General features: G+C 38.2%; 1 protein-coding gene across 4 annotated transcripts in view; it reads right to left on the bottom strand.

Annotated features, from left to right (window-relative positions):
- Positions 1 to 22,446, bottom strand: part of ptprz1a (protein tyrosine phosphatase receptor type Z1a) — a 326,171-nt gene that overhangs the window by 21,610 nt on the left and 282,115 nt on the right. For all 4 annotated transcript variants that reach the window (XM_028812515.2, XM_028812516.2, XM_028812517.2 and 1 more), the window contains 3 exons: positions 21,550 to 21,684; positions 18,648 to 18,811; positions 7,451 to 7,586 (listed from right to left, as the gene is read on the bottom strand). In XM_028812515.2, the coding sequence (XP_028668348.2) occupies positions 7,451 to 7,586; positions 18,648 to 18,811; positions 21,550 to 21,684 (435 nt within the window). The remainder of the gene's footprint in view (positions 1 to 7,450; positions 7,587 to 18,647; positions 18,812 to 21,549; positions 21,685 to 22,446) is intronic.

The raw sequence follows: 22,446 nt of genomic DNA, 5'->3' as shown, positions 1-22,446 counted from the left end.
GTAAACTTGAGCATCGAAACTCTTGTGCCAAAAAGACTGATGCTTTTCTCTATGAAGTTGCAGACAACAAAGCAAAGGACCTAACTGAGGAAAGCATGCAAAGAGGAAGGGTGCAAACCAATAGAAGAAGAATCCTCCACTTGAACCCAGAGTAGCAACAGCAACAACTCCACACAACACCAGGCACTCTTCTTAAACACTTGGCACCGTAAAACTGTTTATGTGTGCCAAGATAAATCAGGACTCTAAACAGCCACTTCTGTGTTGTATATTTATCTGTCTCTTCTGTCTTGCATCCTGCCTTTTAGGTTGATATATATTCAGTTCCTTATCTCCATGACTTAAGAATCCTTAAGAAAAAATAGAAATATCACATAATATTATTTTGTTTAAATTATTGGTGAACCACTACACTGGATTTAATAATTTAAATGCATTTGCATGGTCTTTAATTTCTGGCATGTAAGTTAAAAATCAGTATTACCCAGTAATTGCCTATGTGAGCTCATTTACTGTCTGTCTCACATTCAGCAAGTGCATATGGCTGGTAAACCTCTCTACTCTGGGCACAGATAATTCTGACAGTACGTGATAAGGGTGAAATATTTGAATGTTGTCAACCTGTTGCTAGCATGCAGTGTACTTGATTCTCAGCCTGGCTATTGTCACTGTGAAATTTGCATATTCTCCCCATGTCCATGTATGATTTCTTTAATTCCTCTGATTTCCTCCATCATGCAAAAAATGTGTTTTGGGATACCTGGTGTCTGTACTTAGAATTAGGGTGAGTGAATGTGGGAGTCTGTGCCCGTGGGCTCTGCATGAACTTTCAGCAGATAGTTACATTTCCATGAGATGAAAAACACCACCAGGGGCCTCATGCATAACGCCGTGTGAAGAATTCACACTATAACATGGTGTACGGACAAAAGCGGAAATGTGCTTATGCACAAAAAAATCCAGATGCATAAATCTGTGCAAAAGCCAACTTTCACATTCTCCCGCTACATAAATCCCAGTCAGCGTGAAAAGTAACGCACGTGCACGCACCTGCTGTCCTGTCCCGTCTCCTCCCAGAATTACGCCTCTTTGAATATGCAAATCAATATAAATAGCCGTTAAGCTCAGCATTCTGTGAAAAGGCAATGGCAAAAGCACGAGGGGGGTGTGGTATAGCGGGTCCCCAGCTCCTATCAAAGGCCAGTTTAAATTAAATAATCACCGCGCTCGCGGCTTAGCGAGGGGGTGTGGTGGTTGTGTGGCTGAAGCAGTTCTCAGGGCGATTCGCAATGTGGCCGTTTCTCATCTAAGTGCACATGAGAGACCACCCGCATCCGAGATTGTTCCTGGGGCTGCTACTTTGCTACAGCTGCCATGCCCTCTTGATAAAATAGAAGCGCGAGTTGGCTAGGAAGAAAAGGAAGGGAATGAGAAAGAAAAAAATAAGAAAAAGAAAAACGGAAAGAGAAAGAAAGACAGAGGTTGCTGGAGAGCACGAAGCAGGGTGGTGAGATATCTGGTGTGAGCAAGCGAGAGAAGAGTGAGAACGAGCGAGCGAGTGCAGGCTCGCAGACAGGCAGCTGGAAGGTGAGCCCCAAGAAGGGTGTTTGGCCAACACTCAGTGGGGGCAGGAGGAAGCGGTCACACCCGCTGAGCATTGTAGGAAGGAACGGGAATGACCGGCTGAAGGACGACTGGCCACGTAAGGCCGGGAAGGCAGCTGGAGTCGGGAGGCTTGGTGGTTGAAGTCCTTGATGTGAGCGTCCTTGTCATCAAGGAAACCAAGTCTCGGTCTGGGATGAGTGCGCGACTGAAGCCAGGAATCGGGAGGCCTCCAGACCGGTTGAGCGGAGTGAAGGTCAGCTGCTGACAGAGCGACTCACCTGCTGCAGGGCCCAGAGGGGAGAAGCAGGAGAGACGCCAGGGTACAAGAAGCACTGGGCTCTGAATTGTTTTAAAGGACTGCTTCCAGCGTTGTTTTAACCTTGTTTTTAAAGATTGTTTTTCTATTGTTTTTTAAACTCCACGTGTCACTTTCATTTTATGGATTATTTATTTAATGAAGACTTTTTGATAAAGCACTACAATTTTTTTAATTTGAACACTGTATTGTTCTGTTTTAGTAAAAGCACTTGACAGTTTTGCACCATCCCCTTGCTATGATGTTGCCCCACTGCTTACTTAGCTCATCGGTAGCATTACCGATGGTGTTGGGTGTAAGGGCTCCCGGACAGCAGACGGGAGCATGCAGCAAACCCGCATCGTCACAAGGGGAAATAGAAAAATTTCAATGAATACCAAGTAGAGGCCAGGAAAAATTTACTATTTGTTGGTTTAAACAGTGATATAATCAACAAAAGGAAGCTGATCGAGTGACAGAGTGTCGGAGAAAGTCGAAAGCTCAAGTTCACAAAGTCGCACAGTGCCCGAAATAAAAAGGAAGTTGTTAGATATCAAAGTCGCCGTGAAAAGGCGAGTCGTAGCCCACCATCTGAGTGTCATACGAAAGCTTATTAGGGTACAGAGAAAAAAAAAAATAGGCACACAGTGGGGAAAAAAGCACGAAATATCAACTTTAATATCTAAATTTCCACTTTAATCACATAGTTTGTCATTAAAGTAGAGCATCATAAACTTCATCTTAAAATCATTTCATTTACTAGTTTCTCAAATCCCATCGTAACTAAAGTAGCACGTTAAATGCTTTATTTTGTATTTGATCTTCTATGTGCTCTGTGTGTGTGAATCACTACGTGCTTCTTAAACAGGCTTTCTCTTCCTCTAACAGGACACAGAATCCATTACATTCGTGATATTATAGCTCTCTGAATAATTAAAATACTGAGATGTACAGTTAGGTCCATAAATATTTGGACAGAGACAACTTTTTTCTAATTTTGGGCCTGTACATTACCACAATGAATTTTAAATGAAACTACTCAGATGCAGTTGAAGTGCAGACTTTCAGCTTTAATTCAGTGGGGTGAACAAACCGATTGCATAAAAATGTGAGGCAACTAAAGCATTTTTTTTTACACAATCCCTTCATTTCAGGGGCTCAAAAGTAATTGGACAATTGACTCAAAGGCTATTTCATGGGCAGGTGTGGGCAAGTCCATCCTTATGTCATTATCAATTAAGCAGATAAAAGGCCTGGAGTTGATTTGAGGTGTGGTGCTTGCATGTGGAAGATTCTGCTGTGAACAGACAACATGCTGTCAAATTCAGGTGAAAGAAGCCATCCTTAAGCTGCGAAAACATAAAAAACCCATCCGAGAAATTGCTACAATATTACGAGTGGCAAAATCTACAGTTTGGTACGTCCTGAGAAAGAAAGCAAGCACTGGTGAACTCAGCAACGCAAAAAGACCTGGACGTCCACGGAAGACAACAGTGGTGGATGATCGCAGAATCATTTCCATGGTGAAGAGAAACCCCTTCACAACAGCCAACAAAGTGAACAACACTCTCCAGGGGGTAGGCATATCGATATCCAAGTCTACCATAAAGAGAAGACTGCATGAAAGTAAATAAAGAGGGTGCACTGCAAGGTGCAAGCCACTCATAAGCCTCAAGAATAGAAAGGCTAGATTGGACTTTGCTAAAGAACATCTAAAAAAGCCAGCATAGTTCTGGAAAAACATTCTTTGGACAGATGAAACCAAGATCAACCTCTACCAGAATGATGGCAAGAAAAAAGTATGTAGAAGGCGTGGAACAGCTCATTATCCAAAACATACCGCATCATCTGTAAAACACGGTAGAGGCAGTGTGATGGCTTGGGCGTGCATGGCTGCCAGTGGCACTGGGACACTAGTGTTTATTGATGATGTGACACAGGACAGAAGCAGCCGAATGAATTCTGAGGTGTTCAGAGACATACTGTCTGCTCAAAAACAGCTAAATGCAGTCAAATTGATTGGGTGGCGTTTCATGATACAGATGGACAATGACCCAAAACATACAGCCAAAGCAACCCAGGAGTTTATTAAAGCAAAGAAGTGGAAAATTCTTGAATGGCCAAGCCAGTCACCTGATCTTAACCCAATTGAGCATGCATTTCACTTGTTGAAGACTAAACTTCAGACAGAAAGGCCCACAAACAAACAGCAACTGAAAGCCTCTGCAGTAAAGGCCTGGCAGAGCATTAAAAAGGAGGAAACCCAGCATCTGGTGATGTCCATGAGTTCAAGACTTCAGGCTGTCATTGCCAGCAAAGGGTTTTCAACCAAGTATTAGAAATGAACATTTTATTTCCAGTTATTTAATTTGTCCAATTACTTTTGAGCCCCTGAAATGAAGGGATTGTGTTCAAAAAATGCTTTAGTTGCCTCACATTTTTATGCAATCGTTTTGTTCACCCCACGGAATTAAAGCTGAAAGTCTGCACTTCAACTGCATCTGAGTTGTTTCATTTAAAATTCATTGTGATAATGTACAGAACCAAAATTAGAAAAAAGTTGTCTCTGTCCAAATATTTATGGACTTAACTGTATACTTGATATAATATTCTTGATGATAGGAATTAAAGCATGTTATTAAACATGGGAACATGGTGGCGCAGTGATTGTTCATGCCTCACGAAGATTGAAATACGAGGGCAATCCCAAAAGTAAGGTCTCCAAAGCGGTGGGGACGTAGAGAAACTGTTTGTACGGCTGTTGGCCACACTGTTGTGATTGGTGCTTCCTCCACTCCCAAACAAGCATGTGCGGCTTTGCTGGGATGCTCAATCTTGGCTTGGCAGCCCTTGAAAATGGAGCTCCCGTTGAACGCTACCGCCAAGTGCGAAGTTCGCACAGGAGACCGTCAATTTCCAACGAGACAGTCGCGAAGGTTGAGGAAAACATGCGTAAAGATCGGCGGTTGGAACTTCATCACCCACCCACCCTATAGTCCGGACTTGGCACCCAGTGACTACCACCTGTTCCCTAAGTTGAAAGAACATTTGTCCAGAAGGCTCCGATGAAGAAGTGAAAGATGAGGTTCAACGCCTCCTGAAGGACATGGCGGCACGCTGGTATGACATGGGCATTCTAAAACTACCACAGCGTCTACAAAAATGCATCGACCGAAATGCCGATTATGTAGAAAAACAAATGTCTTTAACCTGTAAAATGATGTAAACATTATAGAAAATAAACTGTTGTTTGTATTTCTAAAAAAATAGGAGACCTTACTTTTGGGATTGCCCTCGTATCTTCGTAGTACATGTTAAATTATTCTATCCATCCAGTGTCACGCCAGTCCCAGCAAGAATACAGCCGTGAACGGAGCGCCAGCTCCTTGCTAGTGCTGCGACACCGTGTCCTCACATGTTTAATTATTAACAATATAGATTATTTAAATAAAGTTAAAGTTTTATCTGTATAGTATAATAAACATATTTTGCGGCATTTCATCTTAAAAATGATATTGTCATCATATGTAAATACGCGCTTTATAAAGTGGCTCAGGTTGTGCAATATAATAACTGTATCGCAAGCTTACAGTAAGGTAACTGTACTTATATGTACAAACAGTTCTACAAGGAGCACTTGATGGACTGATTGAGAGTGTTTATAGTTCTTGGGATGAAACTGTTTATGAACTGCGAAGAAAGGCTCTGAAGCATTTGCCGTATGTGAGGCAGCATGTGCTTGATGCTGTATACCGATAATTCTCTTTCCGATCAGCTGCTGTACAGCTGTGATTCCCCACTCAGATACAGTGATATAAATACTCCGAGTGGTGCAGTGAGAGTAATATGGAAAAAGATGATCTGCTGTGGCAATCCCTAACGGGAGCAGCTGAAAGGAGAAGAAGAAGGTGCAGTGAGAGTAACAGCGCTAAAGCAGCTATTGTATTTAGAACAGTTTGACCATTCTGTGGACCATTATATTGTTACAGGTTAATTACAATCAGATGCATTAAACTAATAAAGAATATGCGGTTAATTTCAGTGTATTTATAAAGCCATGTCAGGGATGTGGATCTAAAAAAGAAAGGGTAACCACACAGGAACAGTAGCACTGCTTTGACGCTGGGTGCCGCCAGTCTGCAAAACAGAGCGGAGAGCTTGCATACGCCAGGGTATGAGCTACCATGGAAATGTGTGTGGCTTTATGCCAAGTTTAGGTTTTATACATCGCGATTTGAACATAGAAACGTTCATATGCAACATTTGTGTGCATAAGCACCGTTTATACATGAGGCCGCAGGAGGCTGGCTTAACTCAGCAAAGTCTAATACGTTCTAAATGACTTTCTGGTATTTAAGAGGATCTCAGAAGATGTGTAATGGAGTCAATTTTTAAAATTTTGTTTCATGCTTTCCCTCTTGTCAAAGGGTGATAAATGCTCAAAGAAGCAGACCCAATTTGAATAACAGAGATTTTCAGAAGATGCAGCTACAGTAGGGAAGTGTTGGAAGTTGTCTATTATTATGCAACATTTAGTTGATGGTTTTAGCCAAAGAAACTTAGAAGACCACAATACATTGCAACAGATTATAGATATTTTCTATAGATGGAGGACAGGCAGACAAAATGTTTTTCTGAGTGTCACAAAGTGAGGCAGAGGTGGGAATTCCATTAAACAAATCACAGTGGGTGAGGCGATGGTGGCCTTTGGATAACAACGTAAGGGAAACAGTGAGATCCTGTTACATATCAAGAAATGACAAGCCAGAAGTTCAGATGGTCCAAAACAGTCCTGGTATTAAAGTTTTAAAGCCTTTTGTACCTGTGTCTTTATCGTTAATTTCAGCATGCATCATCTTTAATATGCTCAGCAACTGTTCTTGTAGAAAGTCATTTTGATTGTTCATTTGAACATAGTTGCTGCCTGTCTTTCTTGTTCTTGTAATTTCCAATCTTATCATCTTGTGTGTTCTCTCTCTATTACTTTGTAATTTTTCCAGTTTCAGGGCTGTGATTTGCCTTTTTTCTTGTAAAAATATTCTGGTCTATCTATGAACTGAATATTACCTATCTCACTGCTAAATCAGATTTACTGTATCTGCCTCTCAAAAGTTCTTCTGATTGAGGCAGAAAACCATGGAACTGCCAGAGAACACTGTGGACAGGCAGTCCTGGGGTTTTTAATAGAAATCCATTGACTGTAGTCTTCTCTGAACTAAACTGTGAGAGGGTTACAAATAGTGATCTAAACTGAATAATTTCAGAAGTATAGGACTATGGCTCATTGGTAGGGGAGAAGAATGTCCATGGAAAAGTGGGAGAGAGAAAGAACAAGTTACTTAAAAAATAAGATGAGATTCTGTAATCTATCAGTCAGGCCAGGAATCAAATATTTCTGTATCATTTTTACCTCTATCTTTTCTTTTATTTTTGCAGCTTTATGGCTTCTGCTTTGGGCTTACAAACAAAATCAAAATATGCCTTCAACCAGACAAAATTTTTAAAAAACGATTGAATGGAAGGCTATATTTTATTTTCGTCATCTCTTACCTCTGTTTGGACTAAGTAATTTCTTTGCATTCGAATGTGCTTCAGGAATCCAAGAACATTTACAGTGCCTTGGCTTTTTATTTGTTTCATCATGCTGTCCAGTACAATATACGTGCCAGTCCTGCCAACACCAGCACTGCAAAAAAAAAAAATTTTTTCATATATTTATTTAAGTACTGAATATACTAAGGAATCACATTTACAGTGTATGATACAGATTTCATCAAAGAATAGCTTCAATCTACATATATTCAAATTTTGTGTACGGGTTATATATTTGTAATATTTTGTTGATGTTTTTCAATATTTAATATTGTTTAAATAAAATTAAAAGTAGAACCAATCAGTTAAGGTAGTTTTGCATGATTAAAGAAAAAAAATAAATTTATTAACCACATAACAGACAGTTTAGTAGTTCTAACAGTATGAAAATTTTCTGAGTTCATGTCCAACATCCTTATTGTGAAAGATTTTTAAATCTCTATTGAAATGTGATATTTTGACTTAAATGTATTCCTGCACAAACATACTTCACATTAACCCTGAAATGGGATAGAATGGGTGCAGAAAACACTTAAATATACAGTAATATTGTTTCTAACAATTTATTCTGATTGTATTAAATTTTACTGTATAACTAGCTAAATCATAGGATAAATGATTTTAATTACATGGCATACTTTTGTGAAGGCTTAGAATGTACATGAATTTCTAAATAATGAGGGATTCTCAACAAAATACATATACATATACTGTATAACAAAACACATATATATTGTCACACACATATGCATGGGAGACAGTTTCTAGGCTCAAATAGTGTTTTTTCTCAGCCAGACTGGGTGTTGGCGCTGTCATCTGATCCTTTCTCCTCTTGTCCCTCTGTAGACCAGCTGAAGACCGTGCGTCTCAGTGAGATCACCACTGGTCCACCCACTGATGACATCACTTCCAGCACCTTTTGATGATGTCAATTCCTGTACTCAGAACTGCCCTGCATGCCACATCAGTTTTTGTTTCGGCCTCCCTGACTCCACCTCTTCCTCTAATCCACCATATTTAGTGCCCAGATTCATCTTGTTAGTCTGTTCTTTTTTGAGCTCTGCATTGTAAAGACATGTTTTCTTTATTTTGCTGAATTTTCAATATATGGTGTGGCCATTCCTAAACCATTTTCTGTCTGGTGCCTATTTGCTATTACAATATATACATGGCACATGACAATAAATACCCTATAAGCATTTCACAATATACAATAATAATAATTATAATACTGTGGTGGGTTGGCACCCTGCCCGGGATTGGTTCCCTGCCTTGCGCCCTGTGTTGGCTGGGATTGGCTCCAGCAGACCCCCGTGACCCTATGTTCGGATTCAGCGGGTTGGAAAATGGATGGATAAATAATTATAATAATAATATATTAGGGCAGCACGGTGGCACAGTGGGTAGCGCTGCTGCCTCACAGTTAGGAGACCTGGGTTCGCTTCCCGGGTCCTCCCTGCATGGAGTTTGCATGTTCTCCTCGTGTCTGTATGGGTTTCCTCCGGGTACTCCAGATTCGTCCCACAGTCCAAAGACATGCAGGTTAGGTGCATTGGTGATCCTAAATTGTCCCTAGTGTGTGCTTGTGTGTGTGCACCCTGTGGTGGGCCGGCGCTTTGCCCAGGGTTTGTTTCCTGCCTTGTGCCCTGTGTTGGCTGAGATTGGCTCCAGCAGACCCCTGTGACCCTGTAGTTAGGACATAGAGGATTGGATAATGGATGTGTATTACTGGGTTGCACATTAAAGAGTAGTGTGGAAATTAAGGAGTGTATGCTAACATGAGCTTAATGAGACACCTATCTGCAATAATTACATCATTGACTTAGGCGAACTTCTTTCCATACATGTTGTTATGCCAGCAATAACCTCTGAATTAAGGTAAGGAGGGTTTCTTGTTTTGTTACATTGCTCCTAGGACTAATAGTACACCACTTTCTCACCAAATGCTGAATTGTTTCATAGGAGCACTCACAACAGGATATTATTCCGTAAATTGTTTACATGTGAATTGGAATGAACCTGTACAAATGTATAGCTTCACAATCACAATATGCTGTTCCAATGAATACTGCAGGTCTTCTTTTTAGAACACACACATATAACATGACTAACAAAATGACAAAAAAAAACCCCCACAAACATAAGAACTTCCCTCTTGCTTTATCTTTAGCAAAACATATTGTGCACGTGGCTACTTTTTCATGTGCCTCCCTGTGCAGTTTGCACATATTATGTGTTTCCTATATAGGGGGAGTATTATTACAAATGTCCTCACTGGAGACAATGTTTTCATCTTGTGTTTAAAAGATACTGCATATGGCCTGTCTCTAAAGCCATCTAGTAAGGCAAATTACTTGTTTTATTAAAATAATCAAATAATACTCCAAGCATTAGGAAAACAAATGAATGGTGTGGGAGAAATAAAAATGAGAATAATTTTTCAGTTTTAATTAGTACAAATTAATCTATCTAATTTGTTCACTAGAATCCTGAAATGAGCTGTTCATGTGATTATGAAGACTGTGTTTTAGGTGGAACGTGAACACTCTTCATACTAATGACTAGAGTACAATTTTCTCCATGTGTGTATCTGTGTAGAATTTGAACTTTTTCCTAATATTGCTCTGGGTTTTCTTTTGATACTTTGGTTTAATCTAAGTGATGTGCATCTGGTAACTTGTGTCTCAGCACTAACTAGGTGGTTGTGAAAATCAGCTTGTCTTACAAAGAAATGGCATCCTGCACAAGTTTCATGTCCTGTATAAAATGTTCCTGGGGAAGGCTCTAATTCTCTGTGGCCCAGTATTGGAGAAACCTGGTTTAAAAAACAGAAAGATGGACAAATATTTTCAGGTGTTTGCTGAAAACTGTTAGGAACTGTTAAGGAAGGCTAGATATTATATTTATTTTGCCTAATAAAAATCAAGAAAACCCTTCCTCTTTAAATGAATGAAATAAATATACAGTAATTCCTCGCTATATCGCGCTTCACCTTTCGCGGCTTCACTCCATCGCGGATTTTATATGTAAGCATATTTAAATATATATCGCGGATTTTTTGCTGGTTCGCGGATTTCTGTGGACAATGGGTCTTTTAATTTCTGGTACATGCTTCCTCAGTTGGTTTGCCCAGTTGATTTCATACAAGGGACGCTATTGGTGGATGGCTGAGAAGCTACCCAACTTACTTTTCTCTCTCTCTCTCTCTTGCGCTGACTCTCTCTGATCCTGACGTAGGGGGTGTGAGCAGGGGGGCTGTTCGCACACCTAGACTATACGGACGCTCGTCTAAAAATGCTGAAAGATTATCTTCACGTTGCTACCTTCTGTGTGCAGCTGCTTCGTGAAGCGACATGCTGCACGATGCTTCGCATACTTAAAAGCTCAAAGGGCACGTATTGATTTTTCTCTGTCTCTCGCTCTCTCTCTCTCCCTGCTCCTGATGGAGGGGGTGTGAGCTGCCGCCTTCAAAAGCTTTGTGCCGCGGTGCTTCGCATACTTAAAAGCCAAACAGCCCTATTGATTTGTTTGCTTCACTCCTTTGAAGAGGAAGATATGTTTGCATTCTTTTAATTGTGAGACGGAACTGTCATCTCTGTCTTGTCATGGAGCACAGTTTAAACTTTTGAAAAAGAGACAAATGTTTGTTTGCAGTGTTTGAATAACGTTCCTGTCTCTCTACAACCTCCTGTGTTTCTGCGCAAATCTGTGACCCAAGCATGACAATATAAAAATAACCATATAAACATATGGTTTCTACTTTGCGGATTTTCTTATTTCGTGGGTGCCTCTGGAACGCAACCCCTGCGATGGAGGAGGGATTACTGTAATAAAAAAACAATATTTACTGAAAAAATATGCACTAATAAACTGTTGCAAAAGTCCACGAAAATGTTAGGGCATTTTTTGCATTTAAGAAGGTAGAGGCTGTGCCAAGATATTAGGACAAATATCCCCCCCCCCCCCCCCCCAATCCTAAATAAATGGAGGGTTGGACAATTAAAGGAAGAAAAGGCAATTTGGTAAGATGACTGGCTTTGTAGTAAATATGATGAACCTCTCCCCAACATTGTTACTGTCAATGCTTGCAGTACATAGAGGGATGTTCAGTGGACAAGTGATAATTCCATGAGAAGTGGCAAAATCTGAACCTACAAAATTTTCTGCTGAGCTAGAATAAATAAACAACCTAGTAGGGAAATTGTTAAGCAAGGCAGGAAAAATACAGCAAATTGTCTTTAGATTAAGTTTGACTACAAAGGTCCATCCCACCAGCAGTAAATTGAGATGGACTTTCTAGTTTCCCTAAAGCTTTAGATAACTGGAAACTATGTGACCCGATTCACTGCAGTATAAACAAAGACCTAGTGCTGTCTTTCCTGAAATCGAGCAAAGTTCTACCCACCTCACTTGACTTGAGGGTGGGGGAGCTGTAATGTACGAGGCAGGGCAGTAGCAATTGAGGGAGCAGGGAAGGATTTTTTAGATGAATGAAACATGAAAGGTTTAAAACTCCTCTTTTCACATCTGTGCTCCTCTCCTAAGGACCCAACCTTTTGAGCCAAGCTAATTACTTAATCTACAGTGTCCTTAAGATCATATTTCATGATTTCATCTTGAATTTTGTCACTGCTACCACTGTATAAGGTTGTAATAAGGATTGCATTGTCCCAACCTGATTAAGCTTCCATTGTTTTAAAGGCAAATGATAAATTTTCAATTTGACTTATTGCCTTGACGCAATTTTAGAAGTGCACTAAGGGCATTGTACATTCTGTTTGGAATAGCAAAATTCCTGGTGAATTAAAAATTTTTTTTTTTTTACATTTTGGGTGAGTGGGCTTTTTTTGCTTGTAGGGCAGAGAGACCCTTTTCGAAGGTTTATCAGACATTTATGAAGATATATAGGAAATGTTTGCCTTATTGTTTAGGTAAGATTTGGGCATCAAACTAAAGACTAACTCTGTCTAAACTAAAGATCACCTCTGACTAATCAAGCATCAAAGTTTTTTTTGGGTTCCACAAAAAATCAGGTTGAGGCATTACTAGTTCCTTCACCTTCGTCTCTGATGTTATCCCTTTAACTAATTCTTTCATTGCTACTAATTTGTTTAAGGCATGTTGCAATGTAACAGCTAGCCCTTTAACTTGTTCTTTAAGAGCTGCCTACACCTCAACCAGATGAGTGATTTAATTTACCATTGTTCACCATCTCGGGACTGTTCATGAAGAATGGTAACATCATCCATACAGTCATTGGTTTGAGAGAGATCTAACTCCTTTTACTATATGCAAAGATATATTTACTTTAACCACAGCAGCCCTTTATAAAACTGACGTATAAATACATTTTATTTCTTTTTAATGGACTTTAAGTTACTGGTATCTTGGTTGATTCCAGCCTTATGAACAAAAGCTCCTCTGAGAGTCTGAATACATCAGCTACATTCAATAAATCCTATTTGTTTTATTCTCTCAAGCTACATTATTCTGCAGAATGTTAAAAATATTATGATGATATTTATACAATTTTAGTCAGTTTTACTGCTCTGTTTTACAGGTGACTAAGAAGGGCATTCACATGAAACTTCTCACTGTAAAAATATTTCCCAAATCTGATATAGTATGTGAATCAGTACAAGAACTTAGTCACTCCCCTAAGACTCTGTAATTGACTTTTACAATAAAATAATTTAGGAAAGGAAGCCACATACCTCTATCCTCCAGCTTGCTTACAGTACGTGGAATCAACATCTCCTCCCTACTTTTAAGTTTTAATATTCCTTCACTGAGTGGTTATTACTCTATATTAAACTAACAAAAATCTTACAGAAAGTTCTCACAGGCTGCTCAAGCCCCACATATGCAATTTTTAACCAAGGCCAGAATAAATACTCTATCAGGATAGAATTGTATAAGAAAGCCCAACACTGCTTTTTTTAGTAGAAATCAAAATCACTTTTTAACAATACTATAACACTATAAGTAAACAATAAAGCAAGCAAGGACAAGTATCTCAAACAAACAGAACCTACAGCACATTACAACCCCTATCTTTGCTCATCAACAACGTTAAGTTTCATGTTTTCTTTGTCTCCAAAATCACAATGCTCAGTCTTTCTTAATGCAATGTCAATTTTATTATATCACTGAGGTCTTCATAAAATAATAAAGCAAACACAAGGTGTGCTCAGTTCCAATGTAAGAATGGTGATGGTACTGTTAGCTTATATTATACAATACTTGTAAGAAAAACTCACCAGCAATTATTCTATGTGATTTTCAGTACTGTGTAAAAATAGTCATTTGTTTGATTTTGATTTTTTTTTTGTATTCGCATGTCACTGCTGAGTAACTTTTGAGACAGATGACTGATTCAATTTCAAAGATCATCAGCTCTGCCTGAACTCTGAGGTAGCTGAAGATGTTTGAAAGAAAGCAATTATCGAAATAACAGCAAGTCGTTGCTTCCTAAGCTTTCTTATATTTATGTTGATCTCTCCTTTCGTACCTGAAACATTACTCTGGTTAAGAGGTACCTGTATATCTGTTCCCTTAACTGCTGTTTCTCAATGCCTTTGAGAAGATGTTTTCAGAAAGGTGTATAATTTTATAACTGGCATGGAGTGACATTGAACAAAGTTAGCTGGTATATGTGTGAATAGGGCATTACAGACAGTGTCTTACACCTTCATTGTCAAATGTTAATGAAGTGGGCTCTCCAACCACCAAAGCTTGCAATGCTCTCTAACGTACAGTATGTCATTTTTTCCGTGGTAAAGAAATCTCTTGTTCCTGATCTGTTGAGGAGCTGATAATTCATTAAATTTTAAGAATCATTGTTACATGTGAGGCACTTTTTATTTTTGTTTTCCTTCTGAAGAAAAAAACATATTATATTAATGATCTTATTAGATAAGGTCTTAGTAAATTTCATGTGTTTGTGCTAACGGCAATAAAACATCTTTTTCGGTGAAATACTGTAACTAAACAGATGGTAATTTCCTTTTATAGATTGATATCTGATTAGATATAACAGGCAGAATTAAAAGATTTTACTCAAGATGGGGAGAATTATAGACATATTAAAGAGATAAAATAATGAGATTTTTTTACAGTCTAACTGAAGAGATTTCTTTTCATTGATGATCGCAAGTCCTGGGAGACTAATAAACAAAAAGGAATGAAATACAGGTTTTTAAGTTTTAAGTTATAATAAATCTGGAAAGTTAATCTGTTGTGCTAATCAGATTTGCTTTAGAAGAAGATAAAAAGGATTAACATTTCAGTTTTGTTGTACAAGGTAGCCTTTTTTAACAGGACAGTCAGGTCCATAAGTATTTGGACAGTGACACAATTTTCATAATTTTGGCCCTGTACACTACCACAATGGATTTGAAATGAAGCAATCATTATGTTACTGAAGTGTAGACTTTCAGCTTTAATGTAAGGGGTTTACGAAAAAAATATCATATGATGTCAATGTCAATTTATTTATATAGCACATTTAAAACAACATAGCAATGCTGTTGCCAAAGTGCTTTACAATAATACAGCATATGATCTGTTTAGAAAAGACAGGCATTTATATACATGGTCCCCCTATTTTCAGGGGCTCAAAAGTATTTAGACAAACTAACATAATCCTAAATGTAATGATCATTTTCAATATTTGGTTGAAAATCCTTTACAGTCAATGACTGCTTGAAGTCTGGAACTCATGGCCATCTCCAAATGCTGAATTTCCACCCTACTGATGCTTTGCCAGGCCTTTACTACAGCTGTTTTCAGTCGCTGATTGTTTACTGGACTTTAGTTTTGTCTTCAGCAAGTGAAATGCATGTCCAATTGGGTTGAGGTCAGTTGTTTAACTTTGCCGTTAAAGAATATCTTTGTGTTGAAAAGCACTTGGTTTGCTTTCGCAGTATGTTTTAGCTCATTGACCATCTGTACTGTCAAGCATTGTCCTATCAGTTTTGCAGTATTTAGTTGAATTTGAGAAAATAGTATAGCCCTACAGACTACAGAATTCATACTTCTGCCATCAATTATATCATCAATAGTGACTGACTTCCATTCGCAGCCATGCATATGCAATCAAGCAACATACTAGTGTACTATAAATAGTAATAGCATAGTTAATAAAAAGTTCATCCATCCATCTATCTTCCAAAAATGCTGAACAGAGTGGTAAGGGAGGATGGAGCCTATCCCAGCAAGCTCAGGGCACAAGGTAGGAACAGTCCCTGGTCTGGGCATCCATCTATCACAGGATGAACACACAGATACAAACACACACACACACACACACACACAGAGCAGGGTTAATTTAGTATTGCCAATCCACCTAACTTTCATTGAATGTGGGAGGAAACCAGAGCACCCTTGTTGACAGGCATCAGCCCTACCACTGCTGCACTGTGATGCCCTATTCAATGTTTACCAATTGGTAATACAGTAGCTGCTTTACAATGTATGCCTAACCTGATATGTGATGTAAAAACACAATGGTAAGCACTGCAGTGTTAGGTAGCCATTACAATATGCGGTAAATAATAAAGACAGCTAATGCACAGCTATTCACTTTACTTCCATACTCTAACAAACTGACAGATTGGAGACATGCATATATACTAAACTTTAGACTAGCAATAATAAATTTAACAAATAAACAGAAATCTTGCCTTTGTAAGAATTTTAGACACTATATAATACTAACAAAAGGAACCAACTTTGAATTTCCCCATGGGTTTAATAAAGTTTATCTAATCTAATCTAATCAAATACAGATTTTTTAATGTAAGACAAATGACTATGCATGTTTTGTAGACATGTCTAAATTTGAACAATTCAGATTAAAAGGGCAACAACCTTGAATCTTTTAAAATATACTAAAAAGGAGATACAAATAAAATTCATAATTTCTTACACACAAAATTTCATTTAACATATTTTGTGAAATGTATGTCTACTGTAAAGTAAAACAGCAAAGGTAGAGGAAATAATAGCTAGGCATTTGTAGGTTCCATGTGAGCAAAATAGAAATTAGTTTTAAACACGTATCCAGCTGTGCATTTTAAATGAGATATTCATAGCTCTTTGTTTCATTTTGCATAGCTGCTTCCTACCTCATACAGAGGACATTTCAAAGGGCATAGGGCATAGAAGCAGTCAATCTAACTTGCACATCTCTGGGGTTTCAGTATAAGAAGAGTATGCACAAATTCCACACTGAGAGGATATCGGATAATTTAACAAATGAACAGGCAAATTCACAGATTTATACATTATATCCATCCATCCGTCCATTATCCAACCCGCTATATCTTAACACAGGGTCACGGGGGTCTGCTGGAGCCAATCCTAGCCAACACCGGACGCAAGGCAGGAACAAATCCCGGGCAGGGCGCCAGCCCACCACTGGGCACACACACACCATGCACACACTAGGGACAATTTAGGATTGTCAATGCACCTAACCTGCATGTCTTTGGACTGTGGGAGGAAACCAGAGCACCCGGAGGAAACCCACGCAGACACAGGGAGAACATGCAAACTCCACGCAGGGAGGACCTGGGAAGCGAACACACGTCTCCTTACTACAAGGCAGCAGCACTACAACTGCGCCACCGTGCCATTCTATACATTACATTACTCTTTGTTAACCTTTACATGGGATGAAGTGGCAGATCACACATCCTACGGACTAAAGATTCAGGTATTTTAGTTTATATTGTCTGCTGTCATTGATTTAAGACTCAAACACCCATTTACAACATTACCAGCATTGTAAAGACAGGATGTTACTACCCATGGACAGCCAGGTGCCTGTTCTCTTTGCCTACCATGTGTGCTCTCCAAACTCCAACCTAACGGCAACATACTCTGCAAGAATGATATTCATGAAAATATTTGAAAGGTCAAACCATTCTTCTGAGTTCTGCTTATAATATTTACAGGGGTTTTGGGATGCACCAAGAATTTTAGATCCCCTAGCAGCCAAAAGAGAAAAATGATAGAATGTTAACAAATTTATTTGCCAAAATGAAAACAAGGCAAATGGTGTAAATTTACTATGTTACTCTGTAACCAATATCAGAAACAAAATCAGGTCGGCTGTGGTGGGTTGGCACCCTGCCCGGGATTGGTTCCTGCCTTGTGCCCTGTGTTGGCTGGGATTGGCTCCAGCAGACCCCCGTGACCCTGTGTTTGGATTCAGCAGGTTGGAAAATAGATGGATGGAAATCAGGTCGGTCTGAATAAAAAAACATTTGATTTAGTTAGTTGACGAGTTTAATTTACTACCTTAAAAACAAAGCCAAGACATTATCTTAAAAAATTTTAGAACTTGAAAAAACTATTTTGAAAAAGAAGAATCAGATAACAGTAAGTGTCATAAAATGTGTACATTTATACTGTTCCCATTTTAATTATCAAACTGTTATTTTGTCTTCTAGATCATAGTGTCATTTGTGCAATGGCCAATAGCGTACTCTATACTTGCAACATAACATTCATGTTAAGATGATAACATATGAGTTGGGAATTTCCCATTGTCAACCTCAAGGTTTTCCATTGTTTAACTTTTGCAGACAAGATTGCGCAATAAGGTACAGACCTTTTCACCAACATTAACAAATATTTCTTGAAATATGGTTAAATGAAAATCCCCCTTGTTTTACTAGTGCAGATGTGCCACACAAATGGAAATTTAATATCCTATTTACCATTGAAAACTTACATTACTTTCAAGTCATTATTGTTTATTTAGTCACCAGTTGATAGGAATCTTAATTACATTAGAATTGACCGTGGATATCAGTTCTAATGCAAAAATTGTACTTTATTTGTACTGTTTAGAAAGACGAGGGAAAAAATATATTGGATATGTCAAAAACTAAGAAACTGAGAAAAGCTCTCATAAAAGTTCCTTAAACATCAATTCTCTGAAGCAAAAAATACATGCATATGCTCAACTACGGCATATTTTTTGTGCCATACTTGGTAGACTCTGATCAGAAGAACATCATCATGAACCTTGGTGTTGAGCTGTAAAATAATTTGCATTTCAGAAACATTTTTTGAGAAATATTGGAAAAAACACACACACCATACTATTCTGACATGCAATGAAGATATTCAACTAATATAATACCTGCAGTGAACTACAACAGGCCCCATGTCATCTGATCTGGCAGCAGAAGACTTCCTCACAAAGGTCAAAACAGGCAGCGTGTATTCTGGGACACCCATGTCAGGCCACTGCGTGTAGTGAAACTGAACAACTGTCCGCTCATTTTGTCTGCCTTTTTGAGATCCCTATGGATGAAAAAATAGTGAATATAATTAATTGGCTTTCGTTTGACTGCAAGCTCTGTATTAGGCACATCACACATTAGTAAGTAAACAGAATAAAGTATTGCATTGCTACATCACATAGGTCTGCAGGGCAAATGGATGGAACCAAAATCCCAAGCATAGCAGGAAGCTGTTCAAGCATAAAACGCTTATGAACAAAGAATGATTTAAACAAAAAGCTTTTAAAAATTTACTTTCTCATTTACGTTACTTACTTGTAATAGAAATAAGTGCATCAACTGAACATTCTCATTCTCATAAGTGTACAGTACATATAATTTACCAATCTGTTTTTTTCTTTAGCATATCATTACTAGAGTGAATGTAACAACATTCCTAGAGTGTAAATTTTAGACACCAGTCTTTTTGTGAACTCCTAGTCTTAGCCATCTTAAAACTTTGTTTATATTTGGCAAACACCATTATTCAAGGTGACTTAATCATCACGAACTATTATTATTATTTATACTGTATAAACACGCATTTATGTTACAGGTGTAAAACAGGCAGGTTAAGTGACTTGATCAGACTAACAATGGGACTAAATAGGCAGCACTGTGGTTTAAAATCCAATTCTCAACATGGCAATAACTTAGTTTTTACAATCAAATAATTCTAATCTAATAAGGTTACTGCCTGCAAAAAACAAAATTTTAACAACCTGAAACACTGATTTCAGCATTACCTTTTGTTTCCAAACAGGCCAGAGTGACCACCCAGGTTGTCTGTCTCTTTCCCAACCAAGCAGTGAGAGGCAGTTTTGACCTGGGCGGCCTATTGTTCAGGCTGTGATTCTAGACCTCTGGTCCTAAGTGCCTGCTGATGAGGCTTTAACAGGTTTGGGTGACCTGTTGTATAGGCTTGAAGCCACGGTCACCCTGTAGTTCACATCTAGGATCCTACTTTAACCCATTCATGAAAACCCCAAGGATTGTACCAGATTTGCCTGTTGGGCTCAAGGATGTAAGGGCATTCAGTTCCATGGCAGTGAAATACTTCGTTATGTAATTTTAAGAATATACATAATATAACATAGATAACATATTTGTAATTTGATTAACTCCTTTCAATTATATTCTTATATTTTCTTACTCTAGCTTCAATTACTATTAATGAAAGATTTCAGGTTTATTGTATAATTACCTTTAAAAGCATACATATTTTTATTATTTAACTTATCATTTCAGACCAGGATACTTCAGTAATAAGCCAAATAAAAAAAAATTGCAACCCACAAAAAAGAACTTGTTTTTGTGGTTTTGTTGCCATGCTGATTGTTTCAACTTATCTTCTCAATGGTTGGTGCTTGCTAAATGTTTAAATTACCCATACTATGAGTTAGATATCCATATACTAACTTTAGTGTTTCAGAATATGAACTGTTTAGCCAATTTCTGACCCAAATTGGTTTTTAGAATGACTCTATTTTGGATGATTTTTCACATCATTTCTTATTTTACTAGAGGAATATTTATTTATACAGCACATTTTTAAACAAAAAGTACTATTCAAACTGCTAGACAAGAAGCAGAACAAGTTACAATTATAAAGAAAACAGAGGAATGAATGAATGAATGAAAATAAAGACAAAGAAATAAAAAATGAACTTACTAATGACGTTAATATAACTTAAAGTGCTATTACCTACACATAGAGTCTGATGCTATGGTAGGATGGTCTGGAAGGATAGGAGAACAAAAACTCCATACTCCCAGGCATTCTACAGTAAAATAAATTTTACAAATAGATGTTATGGGAGTGGGCGGCACGGTGGGTGCAGTGGTAGCGCTGCTGCCTTTGCAGTTAGGAGACCCGGGTTCGCTTCCCGGGTCCACCCTGCGTGGAGTTTGCATGTTCTCCCCCGTGTCTGCGTGGGTTTCCTCCGGGCGCTCCGGTTTCCTCCACAGTCCAAAGACATGCAGGTTAGGTGGATTGGTGATTCTAAATTGGCCCTAGTGTGTGCTTGGTGTGTGGGTGTGTTTGTGTGTGTCCTGCGGTGGGTTGGCACCCTGCCCGGGATTGGTTCCCTGCCCTGTGTTGGCTGGGATTGGCTCCAGCAGACCCCCGTGACCCTGTGTTCGGATTCAGTGGGTTGGAAAATGGATGGATGTTATGGGAGTATGGCTTCAATATACATTATGTTCACCTACTGTAGAAGATCCAAATAATTAACCCAACCAACAGTAAAACTGCTATTGTAATAGTTTGTGACATATTACGGAGAAAAAAAACGACAGTAAATATAGGATAAGTTTTACACTTTAAACCACAACACTATAAACAATTAATCAGAATCATATTTCTGCAAGCAAATCCAAATTAATTAGGAAAAAAAGACGCCATTGCAAGTTCATAATAAGAAACCAAAACAAGACTCAGTAAATTTTCAAAGCTAACTTGTTGAAAGGGCATGGATGAAAAATGAACAAAAAATAGCACTAGGGAAGAACAAATAATCTTAGAGGGAAATGAGGTTCTTTACTTGAAACATTTTATGAACAATCCCTAAAGCACCGAAAGCTGTTGATAATTTGTCTAATTTAATGTTGATGAGTAGGTCCCAACCCTTAATATGTGATACAATAAAACATGTAGCTTGTTGACCTACATTTTTATGCCATTATGTAAAGTGGAATAATAACAGCAGCTCCAGCTACAAGATATGAAAAATTTAAAAAAAAAAACAAAAAAAAACAGACCTTCTTAATTTTTGTATTGCGCACAATAAATTGTCTCTGAGTATAATATGCCAACACTTTAGTGCTCTTCACAGACACAAGGAAGCTCCCAAATTCTTCATTATTTTCCAAAGGCCAGTACTGATCACATTTCCTCTGTGAATAAATAAATAAATAAATAAATAGATAGATAGATAGATAGATAGATAGATAGATAGATAGATAGATAGATAGATAGATAGATACAAAATGTCTCACAAAATGAATACTTAATTTGCTCTAAAATCATTTTATTAAAACTTATCAAGTCATTAGAAAGAAATTATATTTTAGGCTTAATTTCTTTAAGTATTTATCATTAGGTATCTCAGGAACTTTTCTAGGCGCCTATCCCTTCAAAAGGTGAGGTCAATTAAGAATTTGTATGTTCTTGGACCACTGTAATTAACACAGTTTTGGACTTAGCGCCATCCTCTACAACTGGATTATAGACTTCTTGCCAACAGAAACTGGCATTGATGAATAACAGATACACAAACTGCCTGATGACCTTCGATATAGGTACTCTACCTGTAGTGTGCTGAGCTTTCCTCTGTATTCCTTTTTCACATGTGTGTAGCCAAACATAGCTCAAATCCTATTATTAAATTTGCTAATGATATCGCAACAAAGGCCTGATCATCATAAATTATGACAGGGCTTACAGAGAAGAATTCTACCTTCTAATTCGATGAAATCAAGAGAACAATTTCACCCCTAGTGTCTGCAAAACCAAGGAGCTAGTCATAGCCTTCAGAAAGGAAAAAGCAGACCACACTTCTATAGACATCAGAGGGGATGATGTTGAAGGATTAGCAGCTATTAATTTGTTCGAGTGATCATCGCTGATGAACTGAAGTGGACACAACACATGTTGTC

The sequence above is a fragment of the Erpetoichthys calabaricus genome, chromosome 1, assembly GCF_900747795.2.
Source record: "Erpetoichthys calabaricus chromosome 1, fErpCal1.3, whole genome shotgun sequence".
NCBI classification, from domain to species: Eukaryota; Metazoa; Chordata; class Cladistia; order Polypteriformes; family Polypteridae; genus Erpetoichthys; species Erpetoichthys calabaricus.
Note: the sequence above shows the minus strand (reverse complement) of the source record. Positions and strands in the feature narration are given on the sequence as shown.